The 21746-nt window shown below is 47.0% G+C and overlaps 1 protein-coding gene and 1 long non-coding RNA gene across 3 annotated transcripts in view; one reads left to right on the forward strand and one right to left on the reverse strand.

Annotated features, from left to right (window-relative positions):
• Positions 1-299: 299 nt before the first annotated feature.
• Positions 300-14516, forward strand: LOC135103160 (uncharacterized). Its single transcript, XR_010269941.1, has 2 exons — positions 300-447; positions 14092-14516. It is a non-coding gene; the product is annotated as an uncharacterized LOC135103160 (long non-coding RNA).
• Positions 3688-21746, reverse strand: part of LOC135103155 (paired box protein Pax-6-like) — a 120415-nt gene continuing 102356 nt past the window's right edge. For both annotated transcript variants that reach the window (XM_064009233.1, XM_064009232.1), the window contains exons 6-10: positions 17583-17747; positions 15933-16015; positions 15184-15395; positions 7231-7487; positions 3688-5613 (exon numbers count right to left, since the gene is read on the reverse strand). In XM_064009233.1, the coding sequence (XP_063865303.1) occupies positions 5522-5613; positions 7231-7487; positions 15184-15395; positions 15933-16015; positions 17583-17747 (809 nt within the window). In that variant the 3' untranslated portion in view covers positions 3688-5521. The remainder of the gene's footprint in view (positions 5614-7230; positions 7488-15183; positions 15396-15932; positions 16016-17582; positions 17748-21746) is intronic.

Raw genomic sequence — 21746 nt, forward strand, 5'->3', positions numbered from 1 at the left:
TTATTGTTGCATATGAGAGGCGATTCTTGAGAATAATATAAAAAATTATATATATATATATATATATATATATATATATATATATATATATATATATATATATATATATATATATATATATATATATATATATATATATATATATATATATATATATATATATATATATATATATATATATATATATATATATATAACCTAAATTCTGCTGTATTTGGAAAGTGGCAGTTTTGCATAATATTTGGAATAATTACATATGTACGATAATTTTACCAGAAGTACATTAATTTCAACCTGTGTAATACGATAATATGGCCAAAACAATCTGGCAACGCTGGTGGGAGCCGTTAGAAAGGCTTATTTCTCGCCGATTTCTGGACGACTGGACAGACTGTGTAGAGCCTTCGTCGAGTGTTCCGAGAAATCTGACCTGATATCTACTGCAGAGTAAGTATTTGTTGTTATTCATTTGTAAGCAAGCATTGTAGGAGTGAGTTTATATTGAAGAAATACGCGTGACATGAATGATTTATCTATAATGGAGGAAAGTAATCTTGACAATCGGCGCCATAACAATGGACCACAGGGAAGGTTTTTGAGCTCTGACGGTAAGTTATAGCAGTATCTATTGCTGCTTCTTCATAGGCATTTATATGTTTAGCATCAATACCAGGCAATAAATGTCAAAGTATTTAGTGACCCCAAGCTTTCATCTAGGAATTTTTTTTTCTTTTAAATTCCTGTAACTCGTTATAACCCTGATCGAACTAAAGTATGACTTGACCTGTAGTGACCTTGAAGAGTCCATGTCAACTACATGGTATTCAAGGTAATCACTTTACTATTGAACGATAGTGGTTGAGGGTATTGGCTGTTACTGATGGTGTTAATGGCCATTGTATGAGTGTACTTCACTAAACATCTACTAGTGAACGATGGTGGTGGAGGGTAATAGTTGTTACTGGTAAAAATGCTAACGATCATTATATGCACCTACATCACGTATGTCAGACTAGTTAGAGGGTAACCACAGCCAGTATTCGATGACTTGCCATTGATTTTATTATTATTTTTGTTACGTAAGAGGAGCACTGGCCAAGGAAAACAAAACAGCGAAAAAAAAAAGGTCCTCTTGGGTGCCGGTCCCAAGTGGAAGGTCAAAAAAATCAATGGAATATTTAGTTCAATGCATGTTAAGGAGAGAGTGGTGGTTAGTGGGTGAGGTGGGCAGGTCAGCTCCTGTGTGCCGACACCCGCCAAGGGGAGGGGAGGTTTAGGCAGCTCCGGAAGGCTGCTAAGTGGAATAATATGGGACGTCTTTTCATATCAGTATTTTCGGCTGGATTATATAGTACGAGTGTTGCTATTCTTTCATTATCTGTTTTGTGTAATAGAAGTTGGTAAAAACGAAGTGTTATGCATGTTTGTGGCTGCGTAACAGTGGCAACACTGTCACAGAGGATAGTGTTGATAATACTTAATATCTCAAATAAAGGAGCCTAATACTACTACGTAGTTCATGCAGTTATGAGGTAATTGTGAAAAGGGAACAATGAAACGATCACTTACCAGGTTTCATTATATTTCATTATATCATACAGTAATCACTACACACAATATGACTGGTGGTTGGCTGGGAACCAGAGTATGTTCATCATAATCACGTATTGTTTATAAAATTGGTCCTGAAATTATAACATTAGTGGAAACACTGGAGATCAGGGCAGCCGTTCCTTGCAGTCACTGTCTCTCCTCTTCCTTGTACTGTGTTATGTTAATTTTAATTTATTTTCTTATTAACTGCGTTCATTCTTACTTCTTTCAACGTAAAACGGAACGGGGATATATCATTAATAATTATGTACGTGACTAAACGACGTGGGGTGAGCTTATTACGTGAAGTGTAGCTGAGGGTGGGTCGCTGTCCGCTGGGGCCTTTGTATGCCTCTCGTCATGCAAAAAACATCGACATTCATCGTAACGAACAAAGTATACAGTGGGAAATACCAGATTGTATTAACCGATATATTAACATCGTGTAATTTCCCGCGCCTGCGAGGACGTATCCAAGACGAAGTTATCATTAAAAGTAATAATAATAAGAATAATGGTAATGATAATAGGTAATGATTACACACGGTCGTACACAACACTAGCTGCCTTTGACTAGACCATCAGTTAGTGTGGAATACCCCGCCCCATCCCCCCACCCTTCCCCTCCCTTTCTATGGAGATGACCAACAAAACACTGCGGGAATGATAACAATACAAGCAATAATAGCGCGCACACACACACACACACACACACACACACACACACACACACACACACACACGGGTTCAGTCAGTCCGTGCCGCAAAATATCGGTATGAGCGTCACTATACAGAAGCAGAACACAGCAGGATGGAGAGGGTATGGTGGTGGTGCTGTGGTGCGTAACCCGGCGGGGCGGAGTGATGGCAGGGCGACGGCGGGAGCTAGTAGTAGTAATAGTAGTAGTATAGTAGTAGTAGTGGTGGTGCGTGGTGGTGTTTTATGGTAGTGTGGTGTCACGCGTTCCACCATAACCCTCCATCACCCGTCCCCGTTATTAACAAGGTCATATGTTTTAGTATCGCCATATGCTCCATCATTCTCGGAAAAGGGACCAGTGCTGTGTTGCGCTGTGCGGTGTGTGAGGGAACCAACCAACGAACGACCGACCCCATGATATTGTTGCTATTATTATTATTTTTTTATTTATCGTTATTATCTTCAGTCACGTATTATTTCGACTTCCATATGTACATAATAATTGTCGGGTGCGTATGTACTGTAATGTATATATGTTGTGTTTTTTCTTTTTTTTTTTCTTTACATCATTTCACAGCAGCATAAACTCTCGCGCTACTGATGACTGGAGTAATATATGATAATGTTGACGCCGGGATGAATGCAATATTTAGGCAGGGGGGGAGGTAGAGGGAGGGGGGTGCTTGTTTGCAATCTGAAGCGGCGTGCATTTGTCAGTCGAATATCAACTGGTGTTATTAACTGACTGGGGGAGGGGAAAAAATCGGGCAGTATTAGCCTTTCATCGCGCATTGCAACACAGATTCCCCTTGTGTGTTTGTCGCCTCCGAGGGGAAAGTGTGGCCATGCGAGGGTGTGTGTGTGTGTGTGTGTGTGTGTGTGTGTGTGTGTGTGTGTGTGTGTGTGTGTGCGCGCAAGTATAGATATATAGTAAAATTACTGATAGGAATAATAAAAATGAAGAAAATATTAAATCTGTATGATATTGTTGTGCTGAGAGAGAGAGAGAGAGAGAGAGAGAGAGAGAGAGAGAGAGAGAGAGAGAGAGGCCACCCTACTATACTCTTGTTGCTATTACAGTTAACAGTAAAGTTGTTGATTATCAAACATTTATTTCATTTTAATTACATACTTGTTTGTTATTCATAATGTAAAAAAAAAATGTATTCTAGGATCTTAATGTGTGTGTGTGTGTGTGTGGGGAACCTTGACCAAAACGCGCAGCTCCCGCCCGTCCATTCAGTCACTCATTCCCGCGGGGCGCGCACAGCACTTTTATGAAGCCACGCAAACGGCACTCAGATTTCACAGACTTTTTCTTTTTAATTGCACTGGTTGTGGTGGTGGTGGAGGTTGTTTATTTAATTATCTTACCACCCCTCCTTCCCCTTGTCCTCTCTCTCTCTCTCTCTCTCTCTCTCTCTCTCTCTCTCTCTCTCTCTCTCTCTCTCTCTCTCTCTCTCTCTCTCTCTTCCCCGGTCCTCCCCTCGCTCTCCGCGGCGTATCGCTATCACCCCGGAGTGTACGTGACAGTGTTGGTGTGATTTCGCAAGGCCTCACAATGGGGTTCTTGTTAGAGCGGCCTTTCATCTCCGTAAAATATATATGTTTAAAAAAGTAAGGCATTCACATTACGCCGATCAATTAAGGGTGCGGGGCGGGGCGGGATGGCGGGTGTTTTCAGCGTCAACACTGGCCTGCTATTCTGCAAGTGACAGGCATTGAGCGTCGCGCCCAGCCTCGTCGCCGCTACACTGGGCACGCTCAACACGGCTATGCGCTGTAAAATTCCCACCATGCGCTCAGAATGAAGTCCTTTGTCGCTAATTTTATGGGAAATTAGTTCGTGAAATGCGCCACCATTCAGGTGAAACCAAGTCTGATATCTGATCAGATTGAATTTGTCATAAGTGGAGTGGCGGCGGCGGTGGCTGTAGTGGTGGTGGTGGTGGGGACCCTTGACGGTGGGGGTGCGGCAGATACGGTTAATAGCTGGCATTGTGGTGCGCGCCGCCCCTCCCCCCCGCACCAGCCACAGAAGGTGGGTGATTAAAAGTTTCCGAGCTAAATAAGTGCCTCGAGGAGAGAACTTTGCCGGGAAATAAAAACTGACGATGTGAAAACATAATCTAAGATGGTGGGGCTCGACGGCGGTGTTGTGTGTACGTATGAGTATGATCGCTAAGCTACACAGTCTACTACACTATACACAGGTCTTGTTTACACACCTTTATACAGTAATAAATAGGTGTCAGGTGCCGGGAGGGAGTGGGGAGAGGCAGGGTGGTACCGCTCCCCCCTCCCAGGCGGCAACCCGCGCCCCTCGCCTCCCTAGTCTGACTCAGGGGCGCTGTAGCCTGACTCGAGAGCTACAGCAACTTATGCAACTAAATATTTAACCTAAGCTACGGGTATCCTCGTGTTGTCCCTTGTTCATTACCAGTGGAGATGAGAACATGCAGTGAGTCGAGGCGCGGCGTGGCGTGGCGTGGTGTGTGGTGCGTCGCTTTGTGCGCCTCACGCCGGGGCGGAGGGAGAGAGGGTGGCGAGTGTCGTCAAAGTCTCTCGTCACCGACCTGCGCTTTAGAAAGACTTTGAAATATACATTGGCAGGAGTATCAAGCGCAGGTCTGACCCAAGTTTGTTGTTTGTTAGTTTGCCCTTTGTTCGCTCCCTTCTCCCTCGCTGACCCCACCTCCTGTTACCGGGAACGACGGAATCCTTGGTTTTAAAATACTACGTACCCTCCTCTCTGGCCACAGGTGTCTGAACCAAGACGACCACTCCGAGGTGGCCGAGGGAACCGGGAGTATCAATACAAAAGTGTTCGCTGCGGGGTGACGTCGCGACGGCTCGCTCCTCGCTCCCCCGCGGGGCGCGGAGGGCGGCCGTCACCGAGGTCACCCATATTTATAGATTTTAAGAACAAGCGGCGCCTCACGGTCAAGGTCACGCCGTGGTAAATGAAGCCCTCAACAATTGCCGGCAGAGCCACGCTCAAGACAGCTCCGCGCTGCACTAAGTCACGTCTGAAGGGTATGAGGGCCGCCGCGACCCGCCACGGCTGCCGCGTCCGGTGGGCAGTTCCTCCCCCGCAATACTAGAAAGACACTCGCACCTTCAAGGCGGGAGCGGGGTGGCAGCAGCCGGGGCGACAGGCGTGGCGGCGGCGTAGACCTGCGAGGGGTACTGCGAGGCCGAGAGGTCGGTCTCGCACATCAGAGACCATCACTGAAGCCGAGGCCAGTAATTCGCAGCACTCAGGTCTGGGGTCTGGCTGGGGATCTGCACGGGCACCGACACTCCTGCCGATATCAAGCCTGTGGGGAGAGAATAAGAGAGAGGGGCTTCAGCGGGGAGCAGAAGGAAAGTAAGGGAAGGCAGTGGGGATAGGAGGTGGTTACATGTAGGAGCGAAGATAATTATACATCAAGGGAGGCATTAGGGGAAGAGGTGACAAGACTGCACGTATGTTGGGAGAAAGAGCCACGAGTGTTGTGGGCGTCATTGTGCGATAGAGACTAAAGGTTAGGGTAAGTGTCATATGTACAAGGACATGCACGACACACCACATGTCACGCATTGGTGTTCACTGCTGCTCACATGCGTGAGTGTAATTCAAAATAATAGTTACAAAGTTAAAACCGTCTTCGTTTGTCGGTGTTGTCGAATATACAAACACACAGACAGACAGACAAACGTGGAGTGTGAGAGAGTACTTAGGCCAGGGAAGAGCCGGAAGGGCGAGCAGCAGCAGCAGCGGCAGGAACATCGACCGTGTGTGCGTCTCGCTGTTAATTGTACAAGTCGCCGTGTGTTTGGCCAGCCACTCACCCGGAAACCAGCTGGGAGTGACGGAGCGCCCACCCCCTCTCCCTCCTCTCCTCTCCTCTCCCACTCCACCACCAGTACCACTCTGCCTTCTTCCCATTATCCGTCCCAAACTCTCCTATCTCTTCCCCTCTTCCACCATCACCATTCCTCTTTGCCATCATTCTCTCTTTTTTTTCATGCTTTAATCTCCATTCCTATTACCCTCTTCTTCATTTATTCCCTTCTCCTATTCTTCTTCACTACCATTAGCACTCTACCTTCCCTTTTCCTTCTTTCTCTTCCATTTTTTTGCCTTCCATATCAATTTCTCTCCTCGGTACCATTTTCTCCTTTCTTCATTCCAGTTTTCTTGTTTTTTATTTTCTTACTCTTCCTCTTTTCCTCCTCCTCCTCCTCCTCTTCCTTCTCCTCTTCCTTCCCATCCCATTCTTTTCCTTCTCCCTGTCCTCTGTGCCGTGATGAACCACCGTGGGAAAGGGGGTGAGGTTGGCAGGATGAGAGGGTGACAGGCAGGGAAAGGTGATGGTGGAAATTGAGGAAGAGGAGGAGGAGGACGACGACGAGAAACACATGGGGCCAGGTTTCCGCAGAATGGCTGAGGTGCTTGGTGGTGGAGGTGGGATGAGGAGTGGTGAGGTAGAGGAAGGCTCGGTGACGTGCTGGGAGCGTTGAGGTGAGAGCCACAAGAAGGGTGGAGGTGTGTGGATTTCAGCGTGATGCACCTGCTCTGTGTAATGTAGCACTGCCTGAGGTATGTGCAAGGGAGGACTGGTGTGTGTGTGTGTGTGTGTGTGTGTGTGTGTGTGTGTGTGTGTGTGTGTGTGTGTGTTGAGAGTTCGTGCGGCTGTGTTGATGGTAGCGAGTGCTATGGGGGATGTGTAAATCAGTTTTGTCTATGTCTTTTTTTGTCCATCAGTCCGTCTTTTGGAAAAAAATAAATAAATAAAATAGACGGATCAGTGGAAAGAAAAAAATAGAGACAAGGAAGATAAGAAAAGCAAGACAAAAAAAAAGAAGTGGAGGAGTATAGAAGTATAGAAATGACAAGTCAAAGAAGAGGAGAAAGTATGGAAAGAAGAGGAAGAGGTACGAACTGGACTCACCTGTACCTGTGCCTCCTGCAGAGGAGGTGGCGGCGGCGGCATAGGAAGCGGCCGCCGCGTGGCTGGCAGCATTGAAGGAGGACACGGCGACCTGGGATGCCGCGTTGCCGCAGGAGGCCAGCTGGGATGAGGACCGCTGGTAGGAGGAGGACAGGGAGGAGAGTGGGTCGTGGAACATGTAGGGGTAGGCTGAGGCCGCCGCTGCTTCGCGCTGCTGTAGACAGGAGCCGCCCATGGAGCTAAGCGAGCCGGACATGCTGCAGGGAGAGAAAGAGAGGCGCGTCCGTCAGGCGCTGTGGCAGAGAGAGAGAGAGAGAGAGAGAGAGAGAGAGAGAGAGAGAGAGAGAGAGAGAGAGAGAGATTAGGACACATGAAATCCAGGCATGGTACTGTGCCGGTACATTAACAGACCAGTTCACGTGGCCTCCTGCCTGCCGCGCGCCGCCACCTGCCCAGTGCTTCACACGCCTGGTTTACATTGATCTCATTCACAAGGAGGCCACTCGAGTGTCAGGCTGGTCAGTGCTGATCGCTTTACTTGCAGGAATGAATGCAGACTTGACTGAAAGAGCTCGAGAGGAGCGGAATAAGGCGGGTTAGTGCGAAAAGAAATATCGGGGGAAGAGAACTAGTAATTGTAGTAAACAGGAGTGACGTGTTGTAGTAGCGTACAAATAGCCAGCGTGGTGAATGGGAGCCTTATTAGGAGTGAGAGGGAAGCTATAGTGAGACCCACCGTAAGGAATAGAGAGAATGGGTATTACGTTTTCTGTCGCCTCGTGTAAGGAAGAACTTTAGTGTGGTGGAGACTGAAGAAAATCTTCACCCCATGTAATATTCACGTTTTAAGAAAAGTTATAGAATTAAATAACAGATTAGTTTAGAATATACGTTGAAATACTATACTACCTTTAGTGAGACAGTGAATTATTTTGAAGTACTTGGAGCGTAGGAGTGAAAGGGGATAGGAGAAAGGATGGCGTGTCAGGCAAAGGAAGGGGAAGTATGGTAAATAATTAATTAAAGATGAGGGAAAGGAAGGAAGGGAGGATACGTTAAGAAAAGAACGGAGAGAAAAAAAAATAACGGAACAAACAAGCCATCTCAGGAAAACAAGTCTAAGGGAAACAGTATTAGGGAAGAGAACAGGAGAACAGGACATCAGGAGGAGTAAAAGGAAAACGAGGATGATTTGTGTGAGGGAGGTAGGAGCTGAGTAGCCTGGAGGGGAAGGAGACTTGCCCTCTAACCCACAACGACCTGGGTGATTTATAGCAGGTCACTTCCGCACGCGCGTCCCTGTGTGTGTGTGTGTGTGTGTGTGTCTATGTACATCATTTATTTCAGTCATACGGAAAGAGATGATTAAGCCTGCCAGCCTCCTCCGCCCAACCCAAACCAGCCTATCCAGCACCGCGCCTTGGCCGTGCTCGTCACTCTCCGCATCTTTTCCCAGCCCGGCCTCGCCCCGCCGCACTGAGGGACCCGTGAAATAAGCAGCAAAAGGCGTTCCTTATCCCCCTTCCAAGCCCTCAGTCGCACTCTCTCCCCTTTCAGCAGCACAAAAAATAATACTAAGGGCCAGGGGATGAAGGTCTCAATACACAGGTCGCCAAGATAAACAAACGTTAGGCGGCCTTCAACCAATAAGAAGCGAGGACTAAGCGCATAATTCCCGCGGCCAATAAAGGGGCGGAGGAGTGGCGCTCCGGCCAATCACTCGCCCGTAATCCGGGTCACGTGACTTGTGATGAAGTTCTTCCGCGCGGGTGAGCGGCGGCTGCCCTTGGTGGAGGAGGCGATTGTGGCGGCGGCGGGAGCAAGAGTGGTGTGTGGCTCCTCCCGCGACGCCGCGAGTGACCGCCGCACCCACGCCGGGGCGGGACGGGCGGGTTTGGAAAATGAAGCACAGAGTTGTTTATGCAAGACCAAATTACCCGTGGAGCCGAGAAGTCATTACTATAATTTGGCGCGTCATTCTGGCGTAAATATGCAATCACCTCCTATGGGACGGCGACTGTGGCGGGTCGTCAATAGTTATATATAGCTCGGCCAGGGGAAGACTGCGAGAAGTTAACGTCTACGTCTGAACATAATATACACATTCAGTCTCTCTCCACTTGCTACCGCTCTGTGTCAACTCCTCCTGTCAGGTCGTAGCTGCAACAGCGGGAGGATGGTAGTGAAGACATTAGGAGAGTTTTCAAGTTTCTAGTGGTAGTTTAACAAAGGCTAGTGACTATTTGATGGACTAGTGGAAGTTACTGAGTTATTAAGGGTTTTCATGATTGTATGTATCTGCTTTAACAAGGCTTGTGAGAGTGAAGAGACAACAGAGAGAAGAAACCACACATTCCAAAGACTGACAAGAGCCTCTTGCAACATCTGACGCAGCCCCTCCAGTACCTCCTTCCCACGATCTCTACTTTAATTTACTGCTTTAGTCACGTAGGGAATGTGTGTGTGTGGAGCCTCGCTCTTACTTCTGTGAGGCGCACGTGACCTCTGACGTCATTGTTTGCACACGTGCCACTTCACTATATTGTCGTGTGTGTGTGTGTGTGTGTGTGTGTGTGTGTGTGTGCTCGGAAGCGTATTTATTCAGCTTTATTATAATTTTTTACTATTTTTTGTATATTTTTAATGTGAGATGAATCTGACACTAATTTGTTTGTTTATTTGCTTATGTGTTTGTGTTTACTTCTTTTTTTTCGGAGCTTCGCATGTGATATCGCTGTATTATTATTATTGTTATTATTATTATTATTATTATTATTATTACTATTATTATTATTATTATTATTATTATTATTATTATTATTATTATTATTATTATTATTCTCTCTCTCTCTCTCTCTCTCTCTCTCTCTCTCTCTCTCTCTCTCTCTCTCTCTCTCTCTCTCTCTCTCTCTCTCTCTCTCTCTCTCTCTCTCTCTCTCTCTCTCTCTCTCTCTCTCTCTCTCTCTCTCACCCATAACAAATGCTAATATTGATGCGAGCTGATCACTTAAACAAATGTGAGGTATTAGCGGGTCGACAGGCTGAGAGGGACCGAGAGAGGAGGAGGAGGAGGAGGAGCAAAGAGAGGGAGAAGGAATAAAGCGACAAGAGCGTATTAGTTATGAGACAAATGGAAAGACTTTGCGGTGATAGGGAAGGGCAGGAGTACATCGGAGAAAGACAGTTTGCTGAGAGGAATGAGAGATGTAGAGTAATGGGTTGTGGAAGAGATTAACCATAGATTCTCTTGCATTTGAAGTAAGGAGATTTTACAAAGGCGCTTAATGAGAAACAAGAGAATATAAAGAGATTATTATCGTTTCCATTTGTTTGTTTGTATTATGCTTTTTATGTATCTGCTATTGTATTATGAGTGTCGATGTCTTATGTATACCAATATTCGTGCATATACTCGTATACATAGGTACAGTACGCATTCCTGTATGAATATTTATCTGTATTTATTTCTCTTATTTATTGTATGAATTCGTTTTTATCTATATCTGCTACCGATGTATATTAATATATTTTCTATTCATTCATTTTAGTAAGGATAATTTCTATTAATACCTAAGCCTGTTATTGGTATCAACTACGTAATGGACAGCATTTTCCCACAGGCAAGGAGAAAATAATATCTTGGCAAGTGTATTGAAGTGGTGTGGAGAGGAAGTACTGTGAGGGAGATGAGGGGAATCAAGGAGGGGAGGAGGAGATGGTGTGGATCCCCTTCCTTTCCTTTATTTTTTTCCTTTGGCTCCCTTGAGTTCCTCCCCCTCTCTTTCTCCCCTTCCCACTCCTCCTCCTCCTCCTCCTCCTCCTCCTCCTCCTCCTCCTCCTCCTCCCCCCTCCCTGTCTTCCCTTTCTTTTCCGAGATCGATGATTCCTGACGATTATTAACGTCTAATGGGGAGGGTGATGCTAAACTGTGTGTGTGTGTGTGTGAGAGAGAGAGAGAGAGAGAGAGAGAGAGAGAGAGAGAGAGAGAGAGAGAGAGAGAGAGAGAGAGAGACCCTCCACTGAAGAGGCTAACGGAAAGTAGTCAAGCCATCACCCTTGATTACTCTCTCTCTCTCTCTCTCTCTCTCTCTCTCTCTCTCTCTCTCTCTCTCTCTCTCTCTCTCTCTCTCTCTCTCTCTCTCTCTCTCTCTCTCTCTCTCGTAGTCCTTACTCATCCTCGCCAACATTCTTCATTCCTCCCCACCCTCCCCTCTTATCTTCCCCTCCTTTCCCCTCTCTTCCTCTCCATCTCCTTTCATCCTCCCATTCCTCTTTCCCCCTCCCAAGCGTCGCCACCTTCGTCATCTCGCAGCGTCATCTGTCACCGTTAATACACAGCATGACATTATCGCCACCACTTCGATGTTATCCCGTGAAATATCGTGCCATAATATCACCCCACTCCAATATCGTTGCCATTTACCTGCCACGTGTAGCTAATTGCATGTTGTACCCCTTCCCTCTCCCTCTCCCTCCCGTACCTTCCTCCCTTTCATCTAAGTTTCTCTCTCTCTCTCTCTCTCTCTCTCTCTCTCTCTCTCTCTCTCTCTCTCTCTCTCTCTCTCTCTCTCTCTCTCTCTCTCTCTCTCTCTCTCTCTCTCTCTCTCTCTCACTATTTCCTTTTTATTCGTACGTCTCGTCTTCTGTCTCTTTTGTAATCTTAATATTCTTGCTTTCTTCTGCCTCCCATCTTTCACATCTCTCGTCTTCCTTCTGTTTTCTCTTCCTGTCTCTTTTCAAGTCCTGGCTTCTGTTTTCTGTCTCCCTTCTTGCTCATCTAAGGCGGCCACAATGCGTGTATGATGCGGGTCTGCTCAGTGCATTCTACCGACGAGACGAGAGAACATCATTTATATCTGGATTATGAACACCAAAAAAGAGACTGTATCCTCCATCAGCTGAGCATTCGGGCGTCTGATCTAGTTGTTACTTGATTTACTGTATGTTCTTTGTTGCCTCATACCAGCTAGGCTACCCTCTACCCTCTATCCTCCCAGCAGATCGCGTTCAGTGTGGCCGTCCCCTTAGGTAAGTAAGTAATGATTAAGAATATATATCGCAAACCGTAGCTGGTGTGTTTTGTTGATGAGTACACACCAATGGCCAGGCTGGTATTATCTACACTTGTTTTGAGGCCTTGCTTATTGTCTGATTCCTCCACATTACATGTTCAGTGTCTACCATACCACACTACACTTTTTTCCAGTACGTAATTATTGAATGCGTTGGATGCCTGGTCGCAGCTGACTCAGTCCAGGGCAAGTTAGGTGGTGCAGCCTTGTCGAGCGGGGCGTGGAGGGTGACATATGTGTGAGTGGCGGGCTGGGACATAATTATCCTGGTCATCAGTGCTGGTATCGGCGAGCATCAGGCTGGATGTCTGGGCGGGAGTGTGGCTGCCTCTCCCTCCCTCCCTCCATCCCTTCTTCCTCTCGCTGTCTCCACCATTACCCGTCCCTTGTCGAGTTTTCGGTGCAATTAAAGTCAAAGCTTACGAATTAATATTTTTTATTGAGCGCAGAATAATTCGAGATCGCTGAAATTCCACGGCGGAAAAATGCAAAAGGAATAAAAATAAAGATGAGGGTTTGAAAGGGCGGAGGGCCCGGAGTGGTTGGCAGCCCTGCAACTTGAGAGTGATGACAACTGTTGCCGTTTGTTCTACGGAAGTGAAGGGAATGGGAGGGGGCACGAGTACTAAACGGAGGAAGACAATGTTGAAGAGGGTGATTGAAAGTTGTCAACTCCCCTCGCCCTCCGTCTGGTCGTTAAAGGTCCGATTGGCGCCGTAACGAACGACGCGTTGTCGTACATCTGCATGCAGTTTAGTGTGTTTACATTGCAGTTTTGTGAATTCTTCGCCGTATGTCAGTTGTCGTATTTATCCCATGATGAGTGTGGGAGTCACTGGGTTGCTATAATTTTCTGCTTCAAGTGCCGCGTTAGGTACAGTGGCGAAAGTAATGTTGACTCTCGTGCACAGATGACGCTGTCCCGGGTAAGCGACTCCACGGTAACACGCGACTTAGAGCGAGTAAACGTGACGAAGAAAGTCGAGTAAGGGGAAGAAGAAAACTTTAGGTATCATGGTGAAACGCGCGCGCGCGCACACACACACACACACACACACACACACACACACACACACACACACACACACACACACACACACACACACACACACACACACACACACACACACACACACACACAGAGAGAGAGAGAGAGAGAGGCTGAGCAAAGAGTCACTCCAGCTCTCAGTGGTGAGTGTGGGAGTGGAGGAGGCTCAGTATAGGCCTGGGATGGAAAGGTGAAGAGAGGGCGGCCTGTGTGATCCCCAACAGGCCTCTCCCTCTCTTTTTCTCCTTTCCTACTCCCACTGCTGCTCTCACTCACGCTCTTTCTCTTTTCCCATCATCCACCCCCCTCTCTCTTTCTCTCTCTTTCTCTCTCTTTCTCTCTCTCTTCCTCTCCCTCCCTCCCCGCGCCCGCCCTCCCGCTAAGCAACTCTGATATAGTTAATTAACGCGATAAATGGCCATCACTTGAGCTGGCGCACTCTGATGTTTCGCTTAATTAGTAGTCACAGAAAAGATCAAAGTCAGACAATGCTACTGCCTGCCTGCCCTGCCCCCGTGTCTCTCTCTCTCTCTCTCTCTCTCTCTCTCTCTCTCTCTCTCTCTCTCTCTCTCTCTCTCTCTCTCTCTCTCTCTCTCTCTCTCTCTCTCTCGTCATTGATTATTTTTTTCTGCTTTATCTTTGACGTAATTTCGATGCCTTTTACGCACGGATTTTTACTTTTTTTGTATTCTCTCGACTCGTGATTACGTTAAAAGTTTACCTGTATTTTTAACTTTGTAGCGAGGAAGAGGAGGAGGAGGAACAACAACAAGACGAAAACCAGGACGGAGAGGAGGGAGAGGAAGAGGAAGGAAGAAGGAAAAGACTCGGAGGAGGAGGAGGAGGAGGAGGAGGAGGAACAACAACAAGACGAAAACCAGGACAGAGAGGAGGGAGAGGAAGAGGAAGGAAGAAGGAAAAGACTCGGAGGAGGAGGAGGAGAAAGTTAATTATAAAAAATAGAGAGAGGAAGTTAGGATGTTCTATGTTTGCAATATATACTAACATCATTATGGACGTAGACTTTGTGGCAAATTTAGGACATAAAGCTGTGGCAAATTTAGGACATGAAGTAGATTAAGAGGCTGCATTATATATACTGTTGCTTGATAAGAGAAGAGATGTATAAGATTTAGAGACAGAAAAAAAAAATGTATGGATATTTCTGTAGTGAATAACTAAGCCACTAAATGTTGTGAGTGTGGGGAGGGAGGAAAATGAGATGGATAAGCTAAAAAAAAGGGATATTGAAGAAGGAAGGAAAGATGGAAAACAATTAGATGGGAAGATAAGAGGAAATACGTTAAAGGAAGGGAGAGGAGGGAAAGGGCAAGTGAAGGAACGAAAGAGAGGGAGAGAGAGGAAACGGACAAAGTTTGCAAAGAAGGGAATAAGGAAAGAGAATGAAGGAACTTGTGATGACGGAGGAAAGGAATAGATAAAGGAATAATACTGAATTGGAATGAACGAAAAAGGAATAGGCAGGAAATAAATACTGGATGTTTAATCATGCTATAGGCGATATGAAGGCAAAAATAATAAAGGGAAGAGAAAGGAAGACGGGTCAAAATTATGAAAGCCAAGAAAAGAGAGGAGAAAAATCGTAAGGGGCAGGTCAGTGTGAAGAAAGGGGGGAAGGTAGAGAATGGCAGAATTTCAGTTATTAAGACAGAATTTGAAAAGGAGAACTGCAGTGAAATCTAAGAAAAGAGAAAGAAAAAAAGAAAAGAACAATCAAGACAGGACAGAGTGAAATAAAAGATTTGGATCATTAAAATGATAAGATTTGGATCATTAAAATACCAGGTACCGAAGGGCAAGTGTTAGGCTTACCTGTAGGAGTCTGCCATGGTGCCGATGGGCTGCGGGATGGACGGGTACATGGAGTTGAAGCCGGACTGAAGGGGCAGTCTGGAGGCTGCGGCAGCGGCGGCACTGTTAGCCATACCCACGCCCACGCCCACGCCTACCTGGTCCACGCTGCGTCGCTGGTTGCGAAGCTTCTCCTCCCGCCGCCACTTGGCCCGCCGGTTGCTGAACCAAACCTGCACCGACAGTAGAGTAGAGAACCCCGTTGATGCAGCTTCAGGCCGGCGGCCGCGCCCTCGCCATGCACGCCCTTACCATGCCCGCACACGCTCTCTCTCTCTCTCTCTCTCTCTCTCTCTCTCTCTCTCTCTCTCTCTCTCTCTCTCTCTCTCTCTCTCTCTCTCTCTCTCTCTCTCTCTCTCTCTCTCTCTCTCTCTCTCTCTCTCTCTCTCTCTCTCTCTCTCTCTCTCTCTCTCTCTCTCTCTCTCTCTGTTCACTATATTCTAAACAAAAGCAACATGCATATTTGTTTATGTATAATCGTAATACATAGCTTACCAAAAGCTCATTTAAAAAAAAAAAGATAGAACACACACACACACACACACACACACACACACACACACACACACACACACACACACACACACACACACACACACACACACACACACACACACACACACACACACACACACACACACACACACACACACACACACACACACATGCATAACTCCCAGGCTGGCTAACATTCTTCCCCTAGCCCCTACCTGTATCCTGGCTTCCGGGAGGCCGATCTTCTCAGCCAGTCGCTCGCGGGCAAACACATCAGGGTAGTGGGTCCTCTCAAACTCTGCCACGGAGCCACCAGTGGGGGAGGAGGCGACCGTAAGGCGTGGGTGGTGACAGTGATGGTGGTGTGCGTATGGTAGTGGTGTTGGGTACGTGATGTTGATACTGTGTCCTTTGGTGTTAGTGATGGCAGTATGGTGGTGTTTTTGGTGTGTTATTTATCTTGTGTTACGGTGTTGTTTTTGTGTTTTGTACTGGTATGTGTCTGCTATTTCACATTTTTTCGTTATTTGATTAATTCTTGCAGTAATTTTAAACTCAATATCTACTTAATGGATTTTTTTTTACTTTATATCATCTATTACGGCTAGTTTGGTTCTTATTATAATCCCTTTTCTAATAAACTTCCTATTTTCTTCTGTTTTACATCAGTTTTCTATGTTTCATCCCTGTTCCTTACTCTGATACTCTCGCATTCAGTTCTCAGTCTTGCTCTCTCCCTCACTCTCTCTCTCCTCGTCCCTCCGCTCTCCCCTCTTTCCCTCTCTGCTGTACTAATTCCTTCACTAACGTTGCATCTCACCAGCAGCCATCTGTCCTCTTACCCTCTCAGCTCTCACAGCCTCGCCGCCCTCCCTCTCACCCCTCACAGCCTGCCAGCCTCTTCTCTCTGTCCTTCCCTTCATAAGAACCCCTTTCCCACTTCCCCTTTGACAGTCTCTTCCCCTTGCTCCTCCTCACAGCCTCCTCGTCTTGTTTCTCCGTCTATTTTCACCTGTAACTACTATTCTTATTTCCATCATCTTTTTTCTTCCCCTCAGCTCCTCTGACCCTCACTCGCCCTTCACCTCCGCTCTTTAGGATATTCTCACTCGCCTCCCTTCCCGCGCTTCCAGCTTTGTATTTCGCTGCTAGAATATCAGATTTCCCTTCCTTTGTGCTCATTACCCTTTGCATCAGCTCCTCCTCCTCCCACATTCATGCCAGTCACATTTTCCCTTCGGCTTGGTGCTGCTACTTCACTGCGCACTCCATAGTTTTCTTATGCAGTATCTCTTTATCTTCAAAGTAGCGCATTTCATCCCATTATTATCCTGACTGGTATCCTAACTATCATCTCTTCGGTCTTCTGTGTGCCACTGCTATTCTTATTTCTAGCTCTCTTACATCTAGCTCTCGCCGTCTCTACCATTTTCTTTCTGGTCACTTTCTTTCTTGACTGCCCTTTTATTTTATCCCATTATCCTGGCAAAATAATCGTCACCTATCCTGCAGTTCAGTCTTAGCGCTTTTAAACATCTCCAGCGTCTATTCTCTTTGCTGTGACACTCTCTGAAAGCATATTTCTTGCATATTCCATAATCTTTATCTATCCCGTTCTGTACTGTCAATCATATTCTGTCTATCTCATCTCGTTCTCCCAACACACTAGTAGTAATACATGGATGTCATCGTTTTAGACTAACATATCTATTGAAATCTGTTCTTCCTTACAGTGTATTGAGTATTCTCTCCCTCACACCTATCCTTCATCTTAACACACCCATGAACACATCTACACATCCGCTCCCCCATCACCTTCTCTCCTCCCTTCCCATCCCGTCCCTCAGTGCCCATGTCATCCTCACCTTTCTCCAGGGCGTCTATCTGCTCATTGGTAAAGGAGGTTCTGTTTCTCTGGAGTTTGCGCTTCAGGCGGAGGCGCAGCTGGGAGTCCTCGTCGGTGCTGGAGTTGTGTTCGCTGTTACCGTCGCTCGTCACCTCGTTATTGTTGTCTGAAGGGGAGAAGAGTCCTGCGTGGGGCGAGAGAGAGAGAAAGGCGTGACTTAGAGCGTGGCGAAGACTGGCACGTGAGGGAATAGTTTAGGGGGAGAAAGTTGATTAATTGATTGCTTGATGTAATTTAAAGTGCTGGAACAACGAAATCTCGCGACGCTGCAAGGATGTAAGTTAAGATGAGGAGGAGAAAGAGGAAGAGGATAATAATGAAATATAAAGTTATGAAGTAAATCACTGATAATTTAAAATCGGAAATGAAAAATGTGTGAAAGTAAAGAGAAAATAACACGGTCATTCCATATTTCCTAATATAACATGGATAGCGAAATCATAAGTATGCATAAAAAAAAAACTGCTAAAATAAATAAATAGATAAAATAAAAATGTAGAAATGAGCGTCATGAAGAAAGTGAGGCTGCGGTGAAAATCTGGAGCACGGAGATTTCGAAGAAAATGGAAATACCACGACGATGGAGTAAAGAAAAAATATGATGACGAAGACAAGACGAGGATCCCGCGCAACGAAGCCCCCCCTCCCCACTTCCCCTCATTCCTCCCTCTCTAGCTGCTCGCTACCCTCCCCCTACCTCCCGGTTTCTTCCCCCTTCTGTCCTTCCCTGCCTTCCCTCTCCATGCGCTAGAGCGGGGAGGGATGGAGGCTTAAATGAGCAAGAAGGATGGAAGAAAGAAAGGGGCGAAGGGCGCCGACTCAGCTGGCAGCCTGCAGATGAACGTGGTGATGGCGGTGGTGGTGGTGAATGGGGCAGTTGTGATATGTACAGAGTAGAACTTTATGATAGATATTGATGGTGATTGATGATGTCATGGATGGGACGGTGAGTACTTTGGTGACGGTGATGCGTTGATGCTACTGGCATTTGGAATGTCACAGTGATAGGCTTCATGTGTGAGTTAAGTAGGCTGTAATTTAAGCTAACACATAGACATGATACACACACACACACACACACACACACACACACACACACACACACACACACACACACACACACACACACACACACACACACACACACACACACACACACACACACACACACACACACACACACACACACACACACACAGAGAGAGAGAGAGAGAGAGAGAGAGAGAGACTCGCCACTTGTGTAGTCAGTCAGAGAATAGACACGGAGAAACCACGTTGTCCTTTAAATACACAATCTACATGCTAATAGCTGTCTCCTCCTCCTCCTCCTCCTCCTCCTCCTCCCCCACCCCTTCACTTCGGCGCTGACTCCTCCGCTACACTTCCCTCCTCCTGAAGGGTCCTCCAGCACCGCGGCGTGAAGGGTCCTTGTAGCAACTGGCTCTGATGGGGTGGCGGGCCGCCCTTCAATTGTGAGGTTATCAAAACTTAACACAGTGTTGAGTGGCTTGCCCCTTCTGCCTCCCTACCTCCCTCCCAGACTCTCTCTCTCTCTCTCTCTCTCTCTCTCTCTCTCTCTCTCTCTCTCTCTCTCTCTCTCTCTCTCTCTCTCTCTCTCTCTCTCTCTCTCTCTCTCTCTCTCTCTCTCTCTCTCTCTCTCTCTCTCTCTCTCTCTCTCTCTCTCTCTCTCTCTCTCTCTCTCTCTCTCTGTCTCTCTCTCTGTCTCTCTCTCTGTCTCTCTCTCTCTCTCTCTCTCTCTCTCTCTCTCTCTCTCTCTCTCTCTCTCTCTGCGTGAGTGTGTGTGTGTGTGTGTGTGTGTGTGTGTGATGTGTGTGAGTGTGTGAGTGTGTGTGTGTGTGTGTGTGTGTTAGCTCTCGTCGCTTAATTGTCTTGTCCGCCGGCGTAATGGGCTTGTTCTTTGACGTAATGGCCGTGATTCATGGCGTGATGTGTTTATATTCACGGCCTAATGGTCTGGCTTTGGTTTTGTCTCGTGTCGTGGTGTGGTGATGTCATCTGCTGGTTGTTGTGGTAGTGGTGGTGGTGGTGATGAGAGAGAGAGAGAGAGAGAGAGAGAGAGAGAGAGAGAGGAGAATCTATTCATATTTAACATTACTTGTCACTCTTTCTCCATGTCTTTCTCTTTAATGTGTGTGAGAGTGACGCCGGAAATGAATTGATTACTAGGCTAGTTGAGGATTTTGGGAGGCCTATGAGAGAGAAAGGAGGAGGAGAGGGAAGGGGAGTGGGAGGCCTATGGGAGGGTAAGGAGATGAAGAAAGAGGGGAGTGAGAGGGAAGGGAACTTAATATATGAGAAATGAAGGATAAGGGGTGAGGGAAGGAGGGGAGGCAGGGAGGGGCGGAGCATGAACCCTTCACCACCTGCTGCCGGAATATGGTCTATTAAGCAAAAATTTAGTACCCCAGGAGCCTTTTACTCTGTTGCCACCATTACTGCTGCTCGTGTTGCTACTACTGCCCTGCCATCATCACTACCACCGCAGCTACCATCATCACTGCCACTATGATAACTACAAAACAACAAGAAGTTAGGATACCAAGAGTCTTTCACTGCTACTACTACTACTACTACTACTACTACAATTATCACATAAGATGCACCAAATAACCTTCATCATTATCATACCACGCTTTTCTTATCATCACAACCACCACCACCATCATTACTACCACCACCATCACCACCACCTACCACCACGATCACCAAGCCAACACCGGCGTCGCCACCACCACCACCACCACCACCACCACCACCTCCATAAGCATAACCGGACAATGAGATCGTTTGTATTCGGGGTGTATCCGAGGAAGGGAGGAAGAGGAAGAGGCAGAGGAGGAGGAAGAGGAAGAGGAGTTGGATGGGACAAGGAGGAAACAGAAGAAGAATAAACAGTAAAGAGAAGGAGTAGAAAGGGGAAGAAGCAAACAATGATAACTAGGAAGGAAAGTTAGACGAAGAAAAAAGACATGAAAAAGAGAGAGAGAGAGAGAGAGAGAGAGAGAGAGAGAGAGAGAGAGAGAGAGAGAGAGAGAGAGAGAGAGAACTGAGAGACGAATTAGATTTTCACAATTTCAACTGTTCCTCAGGTCTGCCTTTCCTCCTTCCCCTCTTCCAACACTACTCTTCCTTCCCCTTCCCTTCCCTCTCCCCTCATTTTCTACCCCTTGAACACGATAGCAGTGATGCACCCAATACTGCTAAAGTCTCCTTCCCCTTTCCTGCCTTTCCCCTCACCCTGGTTGGCGAGGGGCGAACGTGGTGATGGGAAGGTGATGAGGGGGATGTGAGGGAGAGGCGAGCAGGTTTGTGAGTCAGTGGGGCCTCCAGTTGTGGCTCGTTGGCTAAGTTAGAGTTGCTCCTTAGAGAGAGATCAGTGTAGAGGCGGGGCTAGATCTTCCTCCCTCTCTCCTCCTCCTCCTCCTCCTCCTCCTCTTCCTCTCTACACTCTTGGCAAGCTTCCTACACCGTATCTTCCGTCATCCTCCTTTCCTACATCCTCGCCTGTTCTCATTTCGTTCCTCTTCCTGCTTTCTCTCTCTCTCTCTCTCTCTCTCTCTCTCTCTCTCTCTCTCTCTCTCTCTCTCTCTCTCTCTCTCTCTCTCTCTCTCTCTCTCTCTCTCTCTCTCTCTCTCTCTCCTCGTTCTGTGCCTTCGACTTTCTGCTGTTCTCTTCAAACACACACACACACACACACACACACACACACACACACACAGCCACCCCTACGTCTTCACACTTAGATTCACCCTTGTACACATCCTATGTACACCCTCATTCTCTCACACACACACACACACACACACACACACACACACACACACACACACACACACACACACACACACACACACACACACACACACACACACACACACACACACACACACACACACACACACTTCTCCCTAACCAATTCCTTATGAGTACGCACCTTTCCCCTCCGATACACGCCGCTACATCCCGTCACACTCCTCCACACACCGTCACGGCCCGTCACGCTATACCCTTACCCTCTCACACTGACTCCCCTCTCCTCTCTGTCTGTCCCTCCTTCTATCACTCCGCCACACCCATTCCTCCCCTTCCACACCTACTCCCT

The sequence above is a fragment of the Scylla paramamosain genome, chromosome 8 (assembly GCF_035594125.1).
Source record: "Scylla paramamosain isolate STU-SP2022 chromosome 8, ASM3559412v1, whole genome shotgun sequence".
NCBI lineage: Eukaryota > Metazoa > Arthropoda > Malacostraca > Decapoda > Portunidae > Scylla > Scylla paramamosain.